The 18,572-nt window shown below is 43.3% G+C and overlaps 1 protein-coding gene across 20 annotated transcripts in view; it reads left to right on the forward strand.

The window, feature by feature from the left end:
• PPFIBP1 (PPFIA binding protein 1) overlaps positions 1-18,572 on the forward strand; it is a 112,958-nt gene that overhangs the window by 54,378 nt on the left and 40,008 nt on the right. For 17 of the 20 annotated variants that reach the window (XM_062634823.1, XM_062634827.1, XM_062634836.1 and 14 more), the window contains 2 exons: positions 8,017-8,178; positions 10,169-10,374. In XM_062634823.1, coding sequence (XP_062490807.1) covers positions 8,115-8,178; positions 10,169-10,374 — 270 coding nt within the window. In that variant the 5' untranslated portion in view covers positions 8,017-8,114. Of the gene's footprint in view, positions 1-3,833; positions 4,084-8,016; positions 8,179-10,168; positions 10,375-15,879; positions 16,112-18,572 lie in introns of those variants that run through there. The other 3 variants (XM_062634820.1, XM_062634833.1, XM_062634835.1) reach the window with 3 other exon arrangements.

Raw genomic sequence — 18,572 nt, forward strand, 5'->3', positions numbered from 1 at the left:
TAACATGTTGCTGGGGAATGTGTGGCATTTCCTTGCTTGCATTAGCAGTCTTGGGGTGAGGAATGAATATCTCAATTGTTTTTCTAATCAACAGACCCAATGAAAACGTGAGAAAATAGCGCATTAATTTCTCAGCTCTCCAAAGTGAGTAGTTAGTTGGAAACATATACTAAGGTTATTCAGTAAAACGTGAACAGCCTAAAGGCAAGTATATCTCTGAGGTTTTTTGCGTTTCACCTTGTATTGCTTGTGTGTAAAGAGTGAAAGTGAGTCTGAGGAGTGTTTGCAAACAGGTATTTGCATTACACAGCTGCTTTGCAGGTAAAGTACTGCTGCTCCAGCTGCCTCTGTGTCTTCTACACATCACAGAGCTCACTTGTGCATCACACGACAACATGACCTGTCACCTGCTCTATTTTTTAAACTCGTTTACAACAGAAAAAGAGCTGCTGGAGAACAGGGTAGCAGAGATAAGCAGCCAGAATGATTTCAATACTGCAGACCAAAATAAATGGTTTGTTTTGTAATTGGATATGAATCCAAGCCATAAACCTTGACTCAGAGACTTTGGGTGTTTATATAAGCTGTTTACTGTGTATCCATCTCTGTCAAAGTATCTGAAGGGTGCTTATCTTGTTGAGGCTTAGCTTTTGCATCACAACTAATGTGTTTAACAAATTTCGAGGTGAAGTGCAGAGCACGTCTTAGCTGGCTGGTAATAAAAGTTGTTGTGTGATTTGAGGTAAGTTTTTCCCCAGGTATAAACAGTTTATATCTTGGAAGGACTTCTGTGCGTTCTTAAAATACTTTTTAAGTCTTTTCTATGGCTTGATACCTTTTATTTCAAGATATTCCTAATGTACTATGGGATGGGCTTTCAGCCTCAGTGTGCTTCCATTCATTTTTATCAGTTAAAGGAAATAACGTTTATTGTATAATAAAGAAATACTGAAATTCAGGGAACAAAGAAAGGATCTAGAGTTAGGGAACAAAGGGACATTTGTTGCTTTTTTTTGTAGTCCTGGATAATACAAGAACAGTTTTGCTTTGATGTAATAGACTAGAGTTCAGCAACTTCAAGAATAAATTTGTATATATATAATTAGACATTATCAGTTGAAGTAAGCCTCTGCCAATGTTTGGGTTGGGTTGAATTCATAATAATGTTTATCTTTCTTGCATGGTTGAGTATTGGGCTCTTGGACAGTGCTGAGCCTGCAGGTTGGTGAGGCCAAGGCTGCTTCAGGGCCAGGGCTAGTCATAGCCATCCTTCCGGAATGGAGGACTTGTACATGGAAGGACCAGCCAAGAGGATGTTCCTGCTCTCACCAGGCCTTCTTGCTTGTGTAATAGCTGTTCAGCCATACTGGGGCAGGAGAGCATGGGAGGAGCTGCCAGGGAGGTGTTTATATAAGCTGTATACACATATAAGCTGTGTATACCTCCCCATGCACAGAAACCTGCCTCCATGTCATGGCCAGGGCCTCCCCTTGGGGAAGGGGGTAAATGCCTGAATTAGGTGGCTGTCGTGGTTTAAACCCAGTCAGGTAATTCGTTCGCTCACTTCCCCCCCTTTCTTGCCCTCCCCCTGCTCCCGGAGGGACGGAGAGGAGAATCGAAAAGAATGCAACTCCCACGGGTTGAGATAAGAACAGTTTAGTAACTAAGGTATAACACAAATCACTACTGCTACCACCAATGATAATAATGATAAAGGAAATAACAAGGGAAGAGAATACATCATCTCACCACCAGCCGACCGATAACTCGCCCCCCAGGCCCAACCAAGCTCCGACCGATACCTCCTCCAACCCTGCAGTCACCCAGCCCTTCCAGCTAACTCCCAGTTACATCCTGGGCATGACGTGCTGTGGTATGGAATACCTCTTTGGTCAGTTTGGGTCAGCTGTCCTGTCTCTGCTTCCTCCTGGCTCCCCTTCCTCCCTGGCAGAGCATGAGGCTCACAAAGTCCTTGGCCAAACCAAAACATCACCTATCAGCTCTGTTCCCAAGCTGAAAGTCAAAACACTGCACTGCACCAGCTACCAAGAAGGGGAAAAATGACTGCTACTGCTGAACCCAGGACAGTGGCTCAAAGCATGTTTGGGGCATAACTAGTTTCCTGTCCTTGCCTCATGCTAACATACTTCTCTACAGTAGTCCCTTAACGTATTTCCAGCATTTCTAATTTTACTTTTTAGATTTAATTTGTTTTTCTCTTGCAAAACACCAGAGCAATATATACAGCAGGATCCATTTTCTTTTTTTAGTTTACTCTTTCAGGCCTGGAATATAGGAAATGGAGTAATTTTTTGTGTTAAAATAAATGTTAATGACTTCTAGTGTAAACTAGCTGAATATATTCATTACTAAGTGTTAAAATGCTACTGACTGGTGACATTATAGTCGAGCATCTTCCAAACGTCCCATGAGAAATTGTGCCAGGGATTTAGAGTGAAGTCCCTTGAAGCTGTTTTTATTTGTGATTGAAATGTGTTTTGCAAATAAGTCTCTGCATGTTTGTGTTTCTCTTCTGGCCTGCCAGAAAAAAGAATAAATAGATGCGATTATGTGTCTGAAATTTGTCTTCATAGAATAGACCTTTATCTTGTAAAGATTGATTAATTGCTAAGGATGTGTTGTTTTACTGTTGAGGAGCAAGAGGGATGCTTCAGACTTCTCATGCAGTCATCTCATATAGGACTGAGAGTGGAGGAGGGACATTAATTTTGACAGCAAGGTGAAATTTGAGATCTGTCTTTTGCTGTGGAACAGGTCTCTCCCACCATCCTCCCCGTAAAAGGTGACTGAATTGGCCAGCTTTTTTCGTTGTATTTTTGTGGTAGACTGCCTTGGGGTAACAGCCTTTTCTTGTGGGTCCTTTTTTTTACTTTCTACAGCTCTCAGAAACAACCCCTAATCAAAATTTTTAATTTCTGTGTACCCAAAGTCCCCTGGTTTAAGGAGTGTTCTGTAGGAATGGAAGAGCTCAGAAACTCAGTTCGCTCATCTTACTGCATCATATAAAAATAATGTGTCGCTGGTGCTTTCTTTCCAAATGCTGAGCATTGGCAAACCAGGCAGGGGGGTTGGAACTAGGTGATCCATAAGGTCCCTTCCAGCCTGAACCACTCTGTAATTCTATGTGTACGAAGAGGAAGGTGAGTGGGAGAAAAGGCCAACCCCTGCCCTTTCCTGGAGAGGCTGCATGTGGGGGCATAGTGTCTGCTTTTTGCTTTCAGACCTGCTAGCAGGCAGCTGATTCTGCTCAGCTCTGCAAACCTCTGGATTTTCAAGTGTGGTGTGTTTTGCAGGTGGACATCAGGGTGAGACCACCCCAAAATTAAAACAAACAAAAAAAAAAGGCTTGAAGATGTTGCCCCAAGATACCTCTGCGTGTGGTGTTTGATCTAGGAAAGAGGCAGCCTCTGGGTAGGGAAAACTGTGATTTCCTACATATGCAAAATGTTTAAGCACTTTTTTTACTTTTTTTTTTTTTAAAGTCTGCCATCTTAATTAAAAATCTGATTTTGAAATCTGTATTCAAGCAGCTTTCCTGTTTGCATTCAGCAGACTGCAGTTCCTATTCACAAAGCCCGTTGTTTTTTTTCTGGCTTTCCTTGGATTTATTTGCAGGGCAGTGTTTTGTTTTCTCTGTAAGTCAGTCGCAGTACATCTTCACGAGCACTGTAGCTGGAGGGTTTATATGTCATTCAAAAATAAAAATAAAAAATCTCCACCTACTGAAAAGTGAACAGCATAGCCCTAGCAACCGGCTCATGTGCTCAAACCAGAGGAAGGGACATTAAACAAGTAAGACCAAATAACATCATCTCTGTAACAGCCAGGGATATGGTAGAAATGCCTGGTAGTGATAAGATTAATCAGAACTGATAGTGGAGGTAGCTGTATTTGTGGTTTATTGTTATTTTTTAATGGTGGATTGTAAGTACAGCCTCGATGAAGAGATGCTTATTCTTGTGGGCATGAGCAAGGTTTTCAGCTGGGAACAATAAAAGGGGGATCTGCCTCTGTAAAAACAACCCTCCTGCCCCATCTTGCACTGATTGTGCACCCAGGAAGGTAAGTGTCATCATTTTCTTGGAAAGCAAGGGAAAACTTATTTTCAATGGTCTGTCAGACAGGGTACAACAGTCAGTACTTCCCTCCCAGATGCAGTCTCGATGGCATTATGCCAGGGGTGGATTTTGTGTGTCTGCCTCTCTGTCTCCTGTGTGCACCTTGGTTTCTCATTCATCTGCCATCTCATAGATCCATCTGTATTAAAATGATGATTTTCCTTTTTTCTTTTTTTTTTCCTTTCTACTTTTGTGGATGCAAGGAATTTAAACTGCTTGACATCATTGAAATATTATCTCTTCCTCATTTTCCAAAGGAGATCCATTGTGCTTCTCCAAGATAGATTTTCATTTATGTTACCTGATTGCATAGATTTTCTTAATCACTGACAGCAAAAAGACCCAAAGCCTTATGTTTTTTGTTAGGTTTTATTTCTCTTAGACCAAAGCCATAAAAAGGAAAGAGTAGGAAGGAACATACATTATTGGGAAAGCTCTGCTGTGTTAATTGGTAAGCCAAGGCTCCTCAAAAGTTTGCAAAGTCAGGTGGTCTTTGTGCCTCTTCAGTAGGCACGGGGATTAATCCACTGGTATTTCAATGTTGTCCTTTCTCCTGTAATCCACAAAGGGCTGATGATACATTACTTCTGTCTAATAATTTTGTTTCTTTAACTCTGTCTTCACACACACACACACACCCCCCTTTCCACCCTCTTCCTCCTGCCATTTGTTGTCTTTTCATTTTCCACGCAGTTTGGTTCTTTGGTCTGTTAGTGTATAAGGTCTTTGATTTACCCCCTGCCCGTCTGTTCCTCATGTGCCAGTGATGGTGTGCAAAGCATAAAAGCAGTTCTATGCCCTTAGTGGGGAAGGATGCCTCCAATATTATTTTTCTATTACAGCAGCTTTACTTCCTGACTGCTAGATGTGCTGCACTCTGCTGGGAAGGTGGCCAGAGCAGGATGTGCTGTTCCAGGCTAGTTTTCAGTGACCACTTTTAGGACCAAATAACCATGAAAATGGGATTTCGTTGTGTCAATCTCCAGCTGTTCGGCTGGGGGCTTTTTGTTCTTTTATTTCATCTTGCCAAGTTTCTCAGCTGTAGGCTTGGTCAGGCTACTAGCAGATGTTCTGTAAGTGATGGAAGGGTTTTTGGAGATCAATGTGTTTGCATGGTCTTGCTTCACTAAGTTTTATCTTAAAATATTTCACTGTTGCTCTCAGCAGCATGGCTCCTTTTGCAGTAGCAGTGGACAAAGCACTGTGCAGACTGACTGTCTTTCCTTGGAGGTAGGACTGGGTAACAGAGGGGTAGATGCTGGTGGTCTCTTGGATGCTGTTGGTACCACTGCCTGACACTACTGCTCTCCCCAGTAGAGCTGCCTTAGGGATTTTTGACAACAGTGGTCAAAACCCTTGTTTAAGAAAAGCAAGGAGTGGGTTTTTTTTTTTTTTTTTGGAAACATGAGGGCTGGTTGTGCCTGGCTGAAGCACAAGAATGGTATTTTTTGTGTGCCTGTGAGCCATGGCTTTATTATGCGAGTGTAAATTTTCAGTTCCTTGCCCCGAGTTAATGTCTTTCCTAGCCAGAAGGTGAGAAACAAGGGGTGCACTGTGAACAAACGTGATTAGGAAGCACTCTGTTCCTTAGGGCATTTTTAGCCTACAGTGAGCTTTTCCTAGGCAGCCTGCTTGGTGCTGTATTTAATGCTTGATTGTGAGCTGCACTGAGCTCACTGATGGCTGAGATGGGAGGGCGCTACTGGCAGTCTCCTGCTCACCCCTTGCTCAAAGCAGGGATGGATGCCCAGAGCAGACTGCACCATGCAGGGTCCAGTTGGGCTGCGAGTTACTCTAAGGATGGAGACCCCCAAAAGGGCAACTCTTTTCAGTGCTGCTGTCCTTGAAGTAATAAAGCTTTTTTATAATTTTCTTTTTTTTTTTTTTTAATTTAAGGTGGGATTTTTTGTTGAGTTTGTTTGTTGGTTTTGTTTTTTTTTTTCCTCTTTAATGCTTAAGTGGAATTTACTGTGTTTTAATGTGTACCTATTGCCTCTTGTCATGCCACTGGGCGCCAGTAAGAAGAGTCTGGCTCTGTGTACTTTACTCCCCCATGAGGTGTTTATGCACATCAGGAAATATCATAGGCACTTCTGATTCCCAGACAGTATTTGGCTGTTGTGGGTTTCTGGCTGCTTTGCATCATTGGTCCTTTGCCACTTAGAGCTGTGAGGACAGCTGCTTGGGCCAGCAGCAGCCCTGGACATTCCCTGTGTGCTCTTTGCCTTCAGAGGGAAATCTGCCGTGGTTGTTCACACCCTGCCTGCATTCATAGGCACCCATGTTTGAGCAGGACCTGATTATCGGAACCAAGATCCCCTAAAGGACAAAAAACAAGACTCTCTTCAATATTGCCGAAGTGAGCAAGTTTGCAAAAGCTGTTTTTTCTGCTCATATTTATTAGGCATAGAGGCACTGGACTAATGTCTTGTAGGATCTGCATATTATGGCAGGTATTGTACTGTTTGAATTTTAGTATTTACATTGTGCTTAAAGTTGGGGGCTTCCTCCTTGAAGGTTGGAAGTCTTCAGTTACTATGCTAATGAATTTTGTAAGTTTTCAACACCTTGACTTACAGGTGTTTTGACTTTTTAAAGTTCTCTTGGCTTTTCTTACTCTAGTACCTAAATAATATAGCAAGGCATTAGCCAAAAGTGTGGTTGTCTGTGTTCAAAAGTTACCTTAGGGTTTGAACCTACTTCATGTAATAAAAGTTTTGCTATGGAGGATGAAATGTTGGCATTTTAAGGATAGCATTTCAGCAGAGCTAGCTGGCTACTTCAGCTGGGTCAAACCAATGAGGTGACTCGTAGGAGGGAAAAACTGAATGAATTTGTGTTTTGGTTTGGTTTTTAGCAGACTCTTTTCCAGGACTTATGCCAGAGGTACTGTGAACAACTTTCTTAATTGCTTATGTTGGGGCAAATGTCAGCAGCAGTGCGGCCTAATACAAAAACCAAATGGCAGGGTATGCAAAAGGTTAAAGCGAGTTTTCCTTCCTGGTGTTTGTTTAGCTTTGTTCCCTAACTGTATTTATAGCAGAAGTAGTCTCGTGTGCCCTAGATTAAAGCCATGGCAATCTGGGCTATTTCTGCGGCTTGTGTGTCCATTGTACTGGGGTGGAGGTCCACCTCTGCAGCTCCACTCCAACCAAGTACCTAAGTATGTGCTTAACTTGTAGCCCACGGGGATTTCAGGCCTACAAGTTCACCTGCCTAGGCAGCAGGTCAGGCAGGTTTGCTTTTCCAGTCTCTACTGGAAATACTCCCCTGGGGACCACTTCTGGCTTTCAGAGTTTGAGGGTAAAATCAGATTGCATCATTAAGGCGTGAATCTCTGCTAAACTCAGAGCAGCATCTTTGGAGAGGTAGTCTCTGAATGCTCAGCGAGTCATGGGCATTTGAGATATCCTGCCTGTAGGCAAATAGTTGCATGCCTGGGACTTCTGGGTTGTCAGACATCCAGAAATCTTGGGCAAATGGTCAGACTTCTCTTTTTCTATACCAGCGAATTCTTGGGAAGAAAAAGTATATCAGATAGACACATGGTTTACTGCTGAGTTGCAGCTTCCTTTTAGTGATCAAAGGACTGGGTCTTCTATGCAAGCTTCCCTGAAGTGCCATGTGGTATTCTGAGGTGCTCTGTGGTATGTCCCTTCAGTGGTATGGACCTGTAGGCAAAGCAGGCCACAAGTTGACCAACAGTAGGAAGTGGATTATTGGGTTGGTGGTTTGGTTCTTTGATGCCAGTTCATGCCTGGTGATGGAACACCTCCAGGTCTTGTGGTCAGCAAACAGCCCCAGTCTTCCTGTTGGTCGGGTGACAGTGGTGTCTGAATTCAGAGAACATGTAGTGAAATTAAATTCTCTTTTGCAGATTAAATTGCAGACTTGAGGCTCTGGATCCCACTGGTGCTGTTGGTGTTTGATTGCTCCTTATGGTGTAACTGGTGATCGTTCCTGAGAAGAGAAAAGATGATGAGTGATGCAAGTGACATGCTCGCTGCGGCTCTGGAGCAGATGGATGGCATTATAGCAGGTAAATACTTGGGGCCACTTGTTCATTTAGCTGTTCCAGTCCTCCTTTCTTATACTTGGAGGGCAGAGTTTCAGGGTGAGAAAGGAATGTGCTGGTAATAGTGTTTGGTGTCTTCCATTATAGTTTAGAGATTACAGGTAAATACAGTGGAGGGATTGCACAGACTCACACACAGACACAGCTAAATGGACTGTAATTTTTCATCTGCCATCTATCGAAACGCTGCTTAAAGTGATTGAATGCACACAGCGCCATGAAAGCCAAGGACAAGGCACGCCTCAAACCAGGATGCATGTGTTTAAAGAGCTGCTGCAAGGCAGAAGGAGTAAGTTGATTGAACTACTCTGAACTTCTCTCAGTTAAAGAGAGTTAAAACATGAATTTTCCTTTCTTTCAAAATTGGAACGCTTTGGGCCCAAACATTTGGTTTGGTGTTGCCTTGAACATCCAAGTTTTTTATAAGTACCTATAAATTTTAAGTGGACCAAGGAGAGGCATTGCAAAGTATACAACCTCTGCTTTTAAGGTGAGTCTAGTGCTTTAGAAAATAAGTACAAAACACAGAGGAGCAAAGCAGCCAGAAGTTAATAGTTTTATTCCAGCAGAGTTATACAAACAGCTACCTAAACTGAAAAAAAAAATAGTCTGCAGGGATAGCAACACTAGCAACACAGTTATAAAGTCTTTAATAGTTCCACTTGAAGTAATTTCCCTTTGGGGAAAAAATAACCATACAGTGCGTGCTTTGTTTGATAATGACTTTTCTCTGCAGTTTTCCGAAAGATATTAAGGACACATAGCAGGAACACAGTGGATTCAGTTGGATCGTAATGATCTCTAAAAATACATGTAAGCTGTGACTTTAGTAATTTCCATAAGTAGATACTGGTATTTGGATCCGATCATGTATCCGTGTGTCCAAGAGTTGGTTATGGCAGGATGAGGTTTAATATAAAAATAAAATGTGATGTTGGGTTGTTCAAGTCACCATAGACTTCATTTATCCATATGTCTGTACACACCTATAAAGTAGTATAACAAAGGGAGGGATATAAACTCCTATGCTGTTCTGGGGATTTTTTTCATCTTCATTTCTTTCAAAGGGAATTTGCAGAATACTTGAATTTTGTGACTTGCAAGATGAGGTGAATGAAAGTTCATGGAAGTGAATATATGGCATATCACTGTAGTTTCAAAAAGTTGACAGTACAAAGGATGCTCTGTTAAATACCTCATTGTGCCCAGGCATTACAGCATTAAGGTCACAAATCAGTGTGCTGAAATTATAGTTGGAATTATCTGAGTTAATTTAAATCAACCTTAATCCTAAATTCATAGTTTCCTTCCTTACTTAATATATAGCAACTTTTAATGTAGGTCAAATATATATACTGTGAGTTTATGCAAATAAGAGATTTTTCTCTTTATTAACATGCAAATGGGAGTGCTGCCATGTCAAACTGTTGGGTTTAAAATCTACTCTCGTGTAGAAGTGATTTGGTCTTTTTGTTTATCTTCATAATTTTCTTTATTCTTTTAGAAACTTTGCAGGGCTTTGGAACAGTATGACGTATTCCTACATAAAAAATGCAGAGCATAGTTTCCGCTGGACACTATCACTGTCTGACTTGGGTCAGGCAACCCCTACAGGGTGACTCAAAGCATTAGCAGAGCCTGTTATCCCCCAGTACTTTATGCCTCTGATATATCCTGGGGAGCAGGAACCCAGCTTGTGCCTTGAACCCAAGGGCACAGTTACGGCATACATGTCCTCTGTCAGATCAGTTCACCTCCTTCCTGCTGGAGCTGCCCAGCAGGGAACGCCAGCAAGGGCTTGCCGTTTTCTGAATTGCTACACGGTGCAAGCAGAATTGAGCACCAGTGCTGAGTTTGCTTGCTGGGATCAAATGCTGCATAGCATTTCTCAGCCTTGCTCTGTGTCTGACCTGCTTGCCTTGTGCCTGACCCCATGTGATTTTGCACCCTCCAGGTTCAAAGGCACTGGAGTACTCCAATGGCATCTTTGACTGCCAGTCCCCCACCTCTCCCTTCATGGGGAGCCTGCGGGCGCTGCACCTGGTAGAGGACTTGAGGGGCTTGCTGGAGATGATGGAAGCGGATGAGAGGGAGGGGCTACGCTGCCAGGTCCCGGACTCGACGGCAATGGCTCTGATTGAATGGCTCCAAAGTCAAATGGTAAGGTGTTGCCTTATTTCACCTGTGTCTTAGCTAGATTGTCTCAGACAGCAGAGCCTGAGTTGTTTTTTATGCAGGTGTTTAAAGTTTTAGAGTAGGTTTCAAAGAACCAAAGAGAACAAATTTTGTTTTGGAAATGCTGTTGTGGGGCCTTGGAAAAGCTGTTCTTGAGATACCTTCTGCAGTGGATTGACCTGTGCTTTCTTTGATGTACCACTATGACTCAATCTAGGGAGCAAAAAAATTTCCAGTTACTCATCTCAGAGAAAGACATATGAATCGAAGTATGAGCTTCTCACTAAAAAGCATTTTTGGCAGCATATTTTCTACAGGGACCAGTGTTGTTACTGAACTTCCTTACTGGATTTATAACAGAAGTTAGTGGTATAAACTCAGTATCCCTTTAATCTGGATACCAAACCAAATTTTTACTTTTTGTGTTTGTGAATTTGCCAGCTTTGGTCACCTTGCTTTGAAAATACAGCAGAATATACCTGCCAAAGCTGATCTTTCCCCAAGACTTGGTTTTCCTGAAAATCAAACATTATTTGAGTGAAGGCTACCTGAAGACTACCACAGGAAATAAAACGTTGTGCTTGTCAGAAGGTCAGTTATGTGGCATCATTTTCAAAGGACTCACTGGTTTTGCTTCCATGTGCCCTGTGACTGATGACTTCCTAGCAGGGCCAAAGACAAGTCCTTGTACTCATGGTCTGTGGTAGGGTTTGTGTTCTGGTGGTCTGGAGGTTTTGGGGAAGCTCCAGCAGTGGAAATCAAGACTTCTAAGGGCCATGCTTTAGATTTTAAGTCAGCCTGCAGGTGTTAGGACAACAGTGGTGGCTGTGCACTTCTGTGTATTTTGCAAAATCTGTCTCAACAGCAGCGTCTGGGTCTTGCTGTCTCACACACTTGGTGTTGGATAAGGTAACACCATGCTGCCAAAATGGGGATGCCAGATCTGATGAAGGCTGGCTCTGTGTTGCACCCTGTGCATTGCTGCTGTTGGGATAGGTGGCCATCATTGCCTGGTCCCTTCCTAGGATGAGCATCGCACGCCCTCAGAAAGGGTTCAGTCACCCTGGAGCCGCGGCTGATCTTGATGAATGTGCTTTTATCTTGATATACAGATTTAGTTCGTTGCTTGGTTGCAGCCCAGGGTATGTGATGCAGGACTGTGTGTGCCAAACCTGCAGCTGGGGAGCTGTGGCTGGTGCTGAGGGTGACCTGTTGTGCCATCTAGCAGCACATGGGCTGACTGAGCATGCAGGAAGAAATGGGCACCCAGGCTAGCATAGCTGAGATCACTTCTTTAGCTCTTGCAAAAAGGTTTGAGGGGAGAGCTTTTTGCTTTTTCCTCTTTTGCTTTGAACTCACTTGAAAATGCCTGAAACTTAATGAAGCACGTGGGAGCTTTCCCACTGCTTTCAGTGGGATTTGGATCTCGCCCCCGCTGTCAAAGCATGGCAGCCAACTCTGGCATCAGGAGGAGGAGATGGGAGTGACATTCAAGTCAGATCTTTAAAACATGCAGAGTTCCTGCTAACATCAGTGTTTCCTTCCTGTGTAATGTACAGCAGTGAACATCGCTGTAACTAGTCTCTGCTCTGCATGGAGCAGAAAACAAGGGACATAACAGGTTTCATGCAAGTATGGCCTTTATAAATAAAAAAAGTTCATATGCCAGATAAACAGCCTTGGAAAATTAAATGCTCCCTGTGATGTGCATAGACATCAGTAGTCCATGCTTAGTGATGCTGATCAGTCACATGTTATTCTGGAGTAAAGGAACCCAGCAGTGTGGCTGGAGGCTTGCAGTGCCTGTTGAGATTAATGAGGTGAAGGCCAGTCATTGCCAGTTGTGATGGCAAGTGTGTGATTTAGGGATGTCTGGCCGTTAGTATCTGGAATTAGGTCCTTCAGACCCATGTGATCACTGTTGTCATCAAGACAGTAATGGTTTTCAGTGCAGCCATGGGCTAAATCTGGGAGAAGAAGGGCTCTGTTGTGCCATTCATCTTAGTGCCTCCTGAGCACTGGAAAGGATGTGCAGGGCTTGTGTGTATGAAAGATTGCATAAAATAGCTATTCCATCTATGTTTCTCCCCAGTGCGCCTCAAATGAATTCTCCTGTACTCTCTGGAATCCTCAAAGCCCCTAGTGGGAAAGACTGAACGTTACACTTTGTACTCTGCTACAAGCATGGAATTTGCAGGTGTCACCAGTCTCTCCTGCCTTTCTGCAACTCTGTCCCTCCGTACCGAGGAAGGGCAGACACCTTAGTTTGAGATTGGTTTAATCCTCCACACATGAAGTATCCAGCTGGGCTATTCCAAGCTGCTGGAACTGGTACGTGACATCCCATCTGAAGCTGTAAGCAAGTCTCTCGTGTCTCAGAGGAAAACAAAAATAGTGTTTGCTTCTGCCACATAGTGTGTCACAAGAGAAAAATCCTCTTCTGGCCCTGGCAGGGAAACCGCTGATGGCCTATTTGGGAAAAGGGTCTGACAGCAACCTCCCAGACTTGCTCACTTCTGTAAGATGGGGCACAGTGTTCAGTTTTGCCATGCCAAAATTGGACGCCTCATGTCCCTGTACCACATCTTAGCGACTGCTTCCTTTCTGCTCCTCCCGGTGTGTTCGAGAAACCTATGCAAGCACTCAAAAAGGGCCAACAAGTTAAAATTGCTCATGCTGTTTTTAACTAGTGGATGCCAGATGGCCACGTGACGCCAGAGCGCACGTACAGTGCCCGGACATCTGACAGAGCTCTGCCAAGAGAATCCATCGGATGGTCCCCAGGGGGAGTTCAGAGGAGTTGCACATGCAGCTTTCTGCTGCACAAATGAGCCAGTTTAACTGTAACACATCATTTATAGTTGTCCTTCTGCAGCTCATACTGACCTCTGTGTTGCTGAAAACCTGCTCATGTCTCCATATGCAAATGGAGGGCAGGTGAATGTCAGGTTAAAATTACAAATGAGCCCATTTGTTCAAAGTCTGGAAAGAGACTGAGACCTTTTCTAAGCTGAGACGTGTTGGAACTGTGTGCCTTCACTGGATTCCAGACCTGAAATCCATAGCCAGACTATAACTATTCCAAAATTTTGGAGATTTTTTCAGATTTTTCCTGGTCAACAGAAATGTTAAATGTATTCTGTTGTGCTGTATTCTGTGCAAATGGAGCTGCTTGCTTGAATATACATAGCATGTGAGTAACATGTAACATCATCACCAGGAACAAGACCATTTTAAATTACTCTGCCTTTTGCAAGACCGAGGCAGCCTTGTTGTGTCCAGCTGGAAGCTCTTGAAAAATAATTCTCAGAAACCTTGCTCCCAGTCCTGAATGTTGTTTAGGTTTTTTTTCAGTTGAAACAAACAAGAGATGGTTTTCTTTCTGGTTATTATTTTCTTGACAGTGGGGATTTTTGTGGTTTTGTTGGTGTTTTTGGTTTTGGTTTGTTGTTTTTAAATACACCTTATGCAACAACCTTCTCAGAAAGAAGAAACCAACTGTGTCTTGTTAAAAAGGAGAGTGTAATCTAGAGGTGGGTGGACAGTCTCTTCCCACACCTCAGAGCCAGCTTCCCCAAGCTCCTGATCAGAACTTGAGTATCTGTGTCCCTTTGAGTGCCTTCTCCTCTTTAAAGTATGTGCTCCTGGAATGAAGAAGCCAGAATAATACTTTAAAGTCCACAGCAAGTACAAGTGTGGCTTTAGCTTTGGAGGTGTCTTTCTGAATTTGAATACCTATATATATGGGTGTTTTTTTTCACTCCAGAAGTGAATTTCTGATAACTGTAAGATCATCAAAGCAAAACAAATGGCCTCCAAAGGTTTCTTAAAGAACATTTTCAGCTCATCCAGAGATCACAGTAGATAGATAATTTGAGCTGTGGTACCAACAGTGGCTTGTGCAAGCCAGAGTGTTGCTGCTGTGAACAGCAGATCTGTCGTCTCACAGGCAGGCCTCAGATTTTGACACTTCTTCAACAAGTTGATTCTTCCAGAGGGTGGCTGGCAGTATTGAGAGTTAATATAAGGATATTAGATTTCAGAGAGAAATTTTCCTGGCTGGATAAACATAGCTTGTAATCTTACAGAGATATGTTGGCCTATTTGGACAACAGGGTGATTCCCAAGTGGAGGAAGCGGTTTGGCTAGCCAGAAACCATCTCATATTTCTTATTAATGAAAAAATCTTGTCTTCAAACCAAAGTTTGTTTGATTGTCTTAGTGTGGGTGTACAATGCATTCATGTGGCTCAGCCTTTGCTTATGTTGAGTTTAGCTAACAAAAGGTCCTATGGTAATGTGTGGCACATAGGCATTTACCACTAAACACCTGTTTGAGGTCCCTCCTCAAGTTGCAATATGAAAGGAGCCTTGTGATACCATTTCAGTCTGTCATCATAAACTGCCTCACGGACTTTTTGTCCGTGAGAAATCTACCTCTCAAAGTTCTTGAAACACAGGACCCAGCTTCTTGCTAAAGGTGATCATCCAGGCTGGTGTGTTTTTAACACTGGAAGATAATATGGGCTCATTTATAGCATGTCCTGGTGTGCCATCTTCATGCATCATGGATGAGTTCATCGCCAGTAAGAACAATCCATGCTGTCCTGCACTGGAGCATAGGGCAGCCCTGATGGTAGAGGCACTGAAAATCTCCATTCCCAATCCAAAATACATCAGCCTGGCTTAAAAAAAACACACGACAGCTTCTGCTCTGCCTTTTTGTTCTGATTTATTCAGTGTTCATGTTTTTGAGATTTTTATCTATCAACTGCATTTCTCAATATTTCTTTCTAATAATAAAAGCTGTGGGTTTTGAGATGATCACAGGACTCACAGAACTAGGCTCTATGGTCAGAAATGCTAAGGATCTGTTACGTTGCTGCTGTTACTGGGTAAACTGGAAGTTAAAAGTGAGGACAGAGATTGGTTGTTACTGTTGCGTTTTACGTTATTTGTATGTATGACATAAACTTGAGACAAGCTACTGATGAGACCCGGGGCAGTTGAGTCAGCCTTTTTGTTCCTCTTTTTCTTGGCACATACAAGGAAATTACGTGTGTTCTTTTTGGCTTTTACAGTTAAAAGCCCATCAGGAAAAGAAAATTCCCTCCCTGTTTACTGTGTAATCAGGCAAAGGGATCAGAATCACTCTTTCCTCATGTGTGTTTGAATTGGATGATTTCTGCAGGACCAGGAGGGTGCATAGGAGGGGGTTGTGCTGTTCAGAGAGGAGCAAGGGTGGAGATGGCCATCTGCCACCTGCGTGGGGCTGTCCTTGCTCCCCGTCAGGTTTGCACAGCTCTGTGCCCCACTGCCTGCATCTTCCTCTGCCTTGCTGCCTGGCCTTTGTGAGCTGGGATCCCGGCAGCAGGCTAAGGTTGGAAAAAGGGTTGATCTTCCTGGGCTTTGATGTGTTAATTCCCCAGAGGAGCTGCTTGCTCCTCCTTCACTGCTCTGCTTCCCACATCTCCCGCTCTGCTGCACTGTTCGCCTCCATCCTTGGTTAGGCGAGGAAACCTGCCTCACTTAACCTCTCTGTCTTGGTTCAGAGGAGCCCTGACAGTGCCACTCAGCTCAGCAGGCGCCTGCAGTGCTGGGGCTGCAGCTTTCAGCCTCGGCTGCCTGCCACAGTCACTTGCATCCTTGAATGCATGAAGATAGTCATGACCAGCATGGAGTATAGCTGGGACATTCACGGGCACTGTGTCTGGCTAAATAAGGTAAGGCTATCTGTGTTTGTTTTGGCTCTTGCATTTCTCCGAGTGACAAGCCACAGCTGAGCAACACTGGTAGGGGATAAGCATTTCATCTTTTTTCTTGCACTGGATACCAGCTGAGCTGCTGTTGAAGAAACTGAATGTTTTAAAACAGTTGCATCTTCCCTATTCAACAGCTGTGTTAGTTATAATTAGAAAATGTTTCAGGTAAATTGCTCAGAGTGAAGGTCTGTCTTACGCTGGTTTTCTTTCAGAATTCACTTTTACTGTAGTGAAGTCTTCAAAATATACTGCGTGGGTTCATGTTGGTTCTTTGTTGTGTTGTTGCTTTTCCTTGCTCATTCTCTAAGGAGGAACTAATCTGTAAACTTCAGGAAAAGCTTAGCAGCATGTTTGCCTGCCTGCTGCTGGAGCATGTGAAGCAGGCTGCAGGTATTCAGTACGATGAGTAGGGAGGCATGAAATGCAGGAGATGCTGGTTTGGAAGGGCAGCAGTAGGCTCCCACACACATAGGTTAAACTCTGGTATGGATTGTCTTCAGACAGATTTGACCAGTATGAATTTGGGATGAAATCAGTACTTACAGAGGGTAAAGCTGTCAGGGTCCTGTATCACAGCGGAAACAGTGGTGAATACTTTGTTAGGAAACCCTGGAGGGTCTCATCTGCTTGTGGCACACCAAGTGATGTTGAGGTAGCTGAGGGTGGAGGGAGTTCCCCTGCAAGGGACTCCAAAACTGAGTGAACAAGTAGAACAGCAGTAGCTGTGCTTAACTAAGCGTAGGTAATGTGTATTATAATGATCTGAACAGCGTAAGCATGTTGATGAGCTCTAAATTAACTCCAGATGGTCAGGAAAGATGTCAGAGACGGCTCACTTGCCCAACTGTTGACTGGACTGTAGTGGTCGAAACAGTAAGCGCAATCTGCCATGAAAGAAAATCATGCTGTGGGGTGGCAGCTCCTTCTATGCAAATCAGATTGCTTCTACAGCAAAAACTATGTGATTTGTGCTGCTTATTTTGTCTGGAAAGCAGAAGAGAAAATGAAGGGAAATGAGGGTATCAGCTGCAGAAGGCTAAAAATGAGTCTTATGTTTAAAGGAGAATTCAGCAACTGAGAGGAAGCAGATTTTATTATTAATATCAGGATGTTTAAAACTACAGCTATTAGAAACTTTATTGCGGTTTGGAATGCTAACTCACTTCCAGGGAAAAGGGATTAAAGACTGAGGGCAAGCTGTGAAAGTTTGGTGATGCATCTACTTATTACAGGAATAATTCCCTCCAGAGCAGTGTGGCTTTTTACACTTACATGGTTGCAGACAGAGCTTACACATGTGTTTAACAGATTAGCTACGGATCAATCTTGCAGCATTTTTAAGTGCACTTGGTCTGATCTTAAAAGGCATTTTAAGTAAATGCTTAACCTCAAGCTTTTGTGAAGCCTCTGTGGCATCATGACAACTGTTCTTTTGTGTTTAGGATTAAGATTGGTATTGCTGAATCTGCACTTTCTTGCCATACAGTGTTTTGCAGTTAATCCCTGAATTGAAAACATATGCAAAATCTGACCACTTAATTGAAGATAGATTTTAAGTTGCTGATGAAAAAGAGCCTTCTTTGGAAAATAACAAAGCTTGTTTTACACAGCTAGTAAACTGTGATAATCCTGTATTGACTTTGATGATACAAATTTGGTCCAGAACTACCAAGTGCTGCAAATGTGCTTGCAGTGGCTGTTGAATCAAATATTTACTTTTCTTCCTCTTTTTTTCTTTCTTTTTCTTTCTTTTGTCAAAGCTTTGCAGGGTGGGTAGTTGTCAGATGTAGTCCCAGGGGAGGCTGCAGGTCCCCAGGTGGGGAGAAACTCCTCCTGAAGGACAGACCAAGTATTGCTCACACAGCTTTTCCACAAAAAAGCTTTTCCATATCTCCTGGCATCTTTCAAACCTCCCTGCAGCCCGTTCATCCCCATTGGACTTCCATCCACCCTCTTTCTTTCTGCACTACTTTCCCGTATCTGGTGTTTGGGCACTTCCATCTCCATTTCTCTTCAGTCCTGCCCCTGTTTCTTCTCCTCTCTTCCTTCATCATCTGTCTGGGAAGAAAATCTTGCCAGGCATCAACTTTTTGCCTTTGAAGACAGTGCAGAGAAGAGATGCAGGAAGGCATTCTATGGCCATTGCCTGTAGGTCTCTGGTGTCTACACCACCATAGGTGCTGGGGCAGCTGCTCTGTGAAAGAGCTGCCATGGCTTTTCAGTGTTTTCCTTTCTCCAGCTCTTACCTTCTTCCCCACTGAAATCGAAGTCGGTGACTTTCTTGCCTTTTCATACCTAAAATGAAGAGTTAGTCCCAGGTATTATGCAGAAGTTACAGTATTTCAGGCAAAAAAGGCAAACTGCTGTTGTATTGTACACAAAGTTTTCTGGTTTTGGTGTATTACAGGAGGTCTGGTTTTAT

This window comes from Pezoporus occidentalis, unplaced genomic scaffold (assembly GCF_034315485.1).
Source record: "Pezoporus occidentalis ecotype Australia unplaced genomic scaffold, CSIRO_AGI_Poc_V1 ctg44, whole genome shotgun sequence".
NCBI classification, from domain to species: Eukaryota; Metazoa; Chordata; class Aves; order Psittaciformes; family Psittacidae; genus Pezoporus; species Pezoporus occidentalis.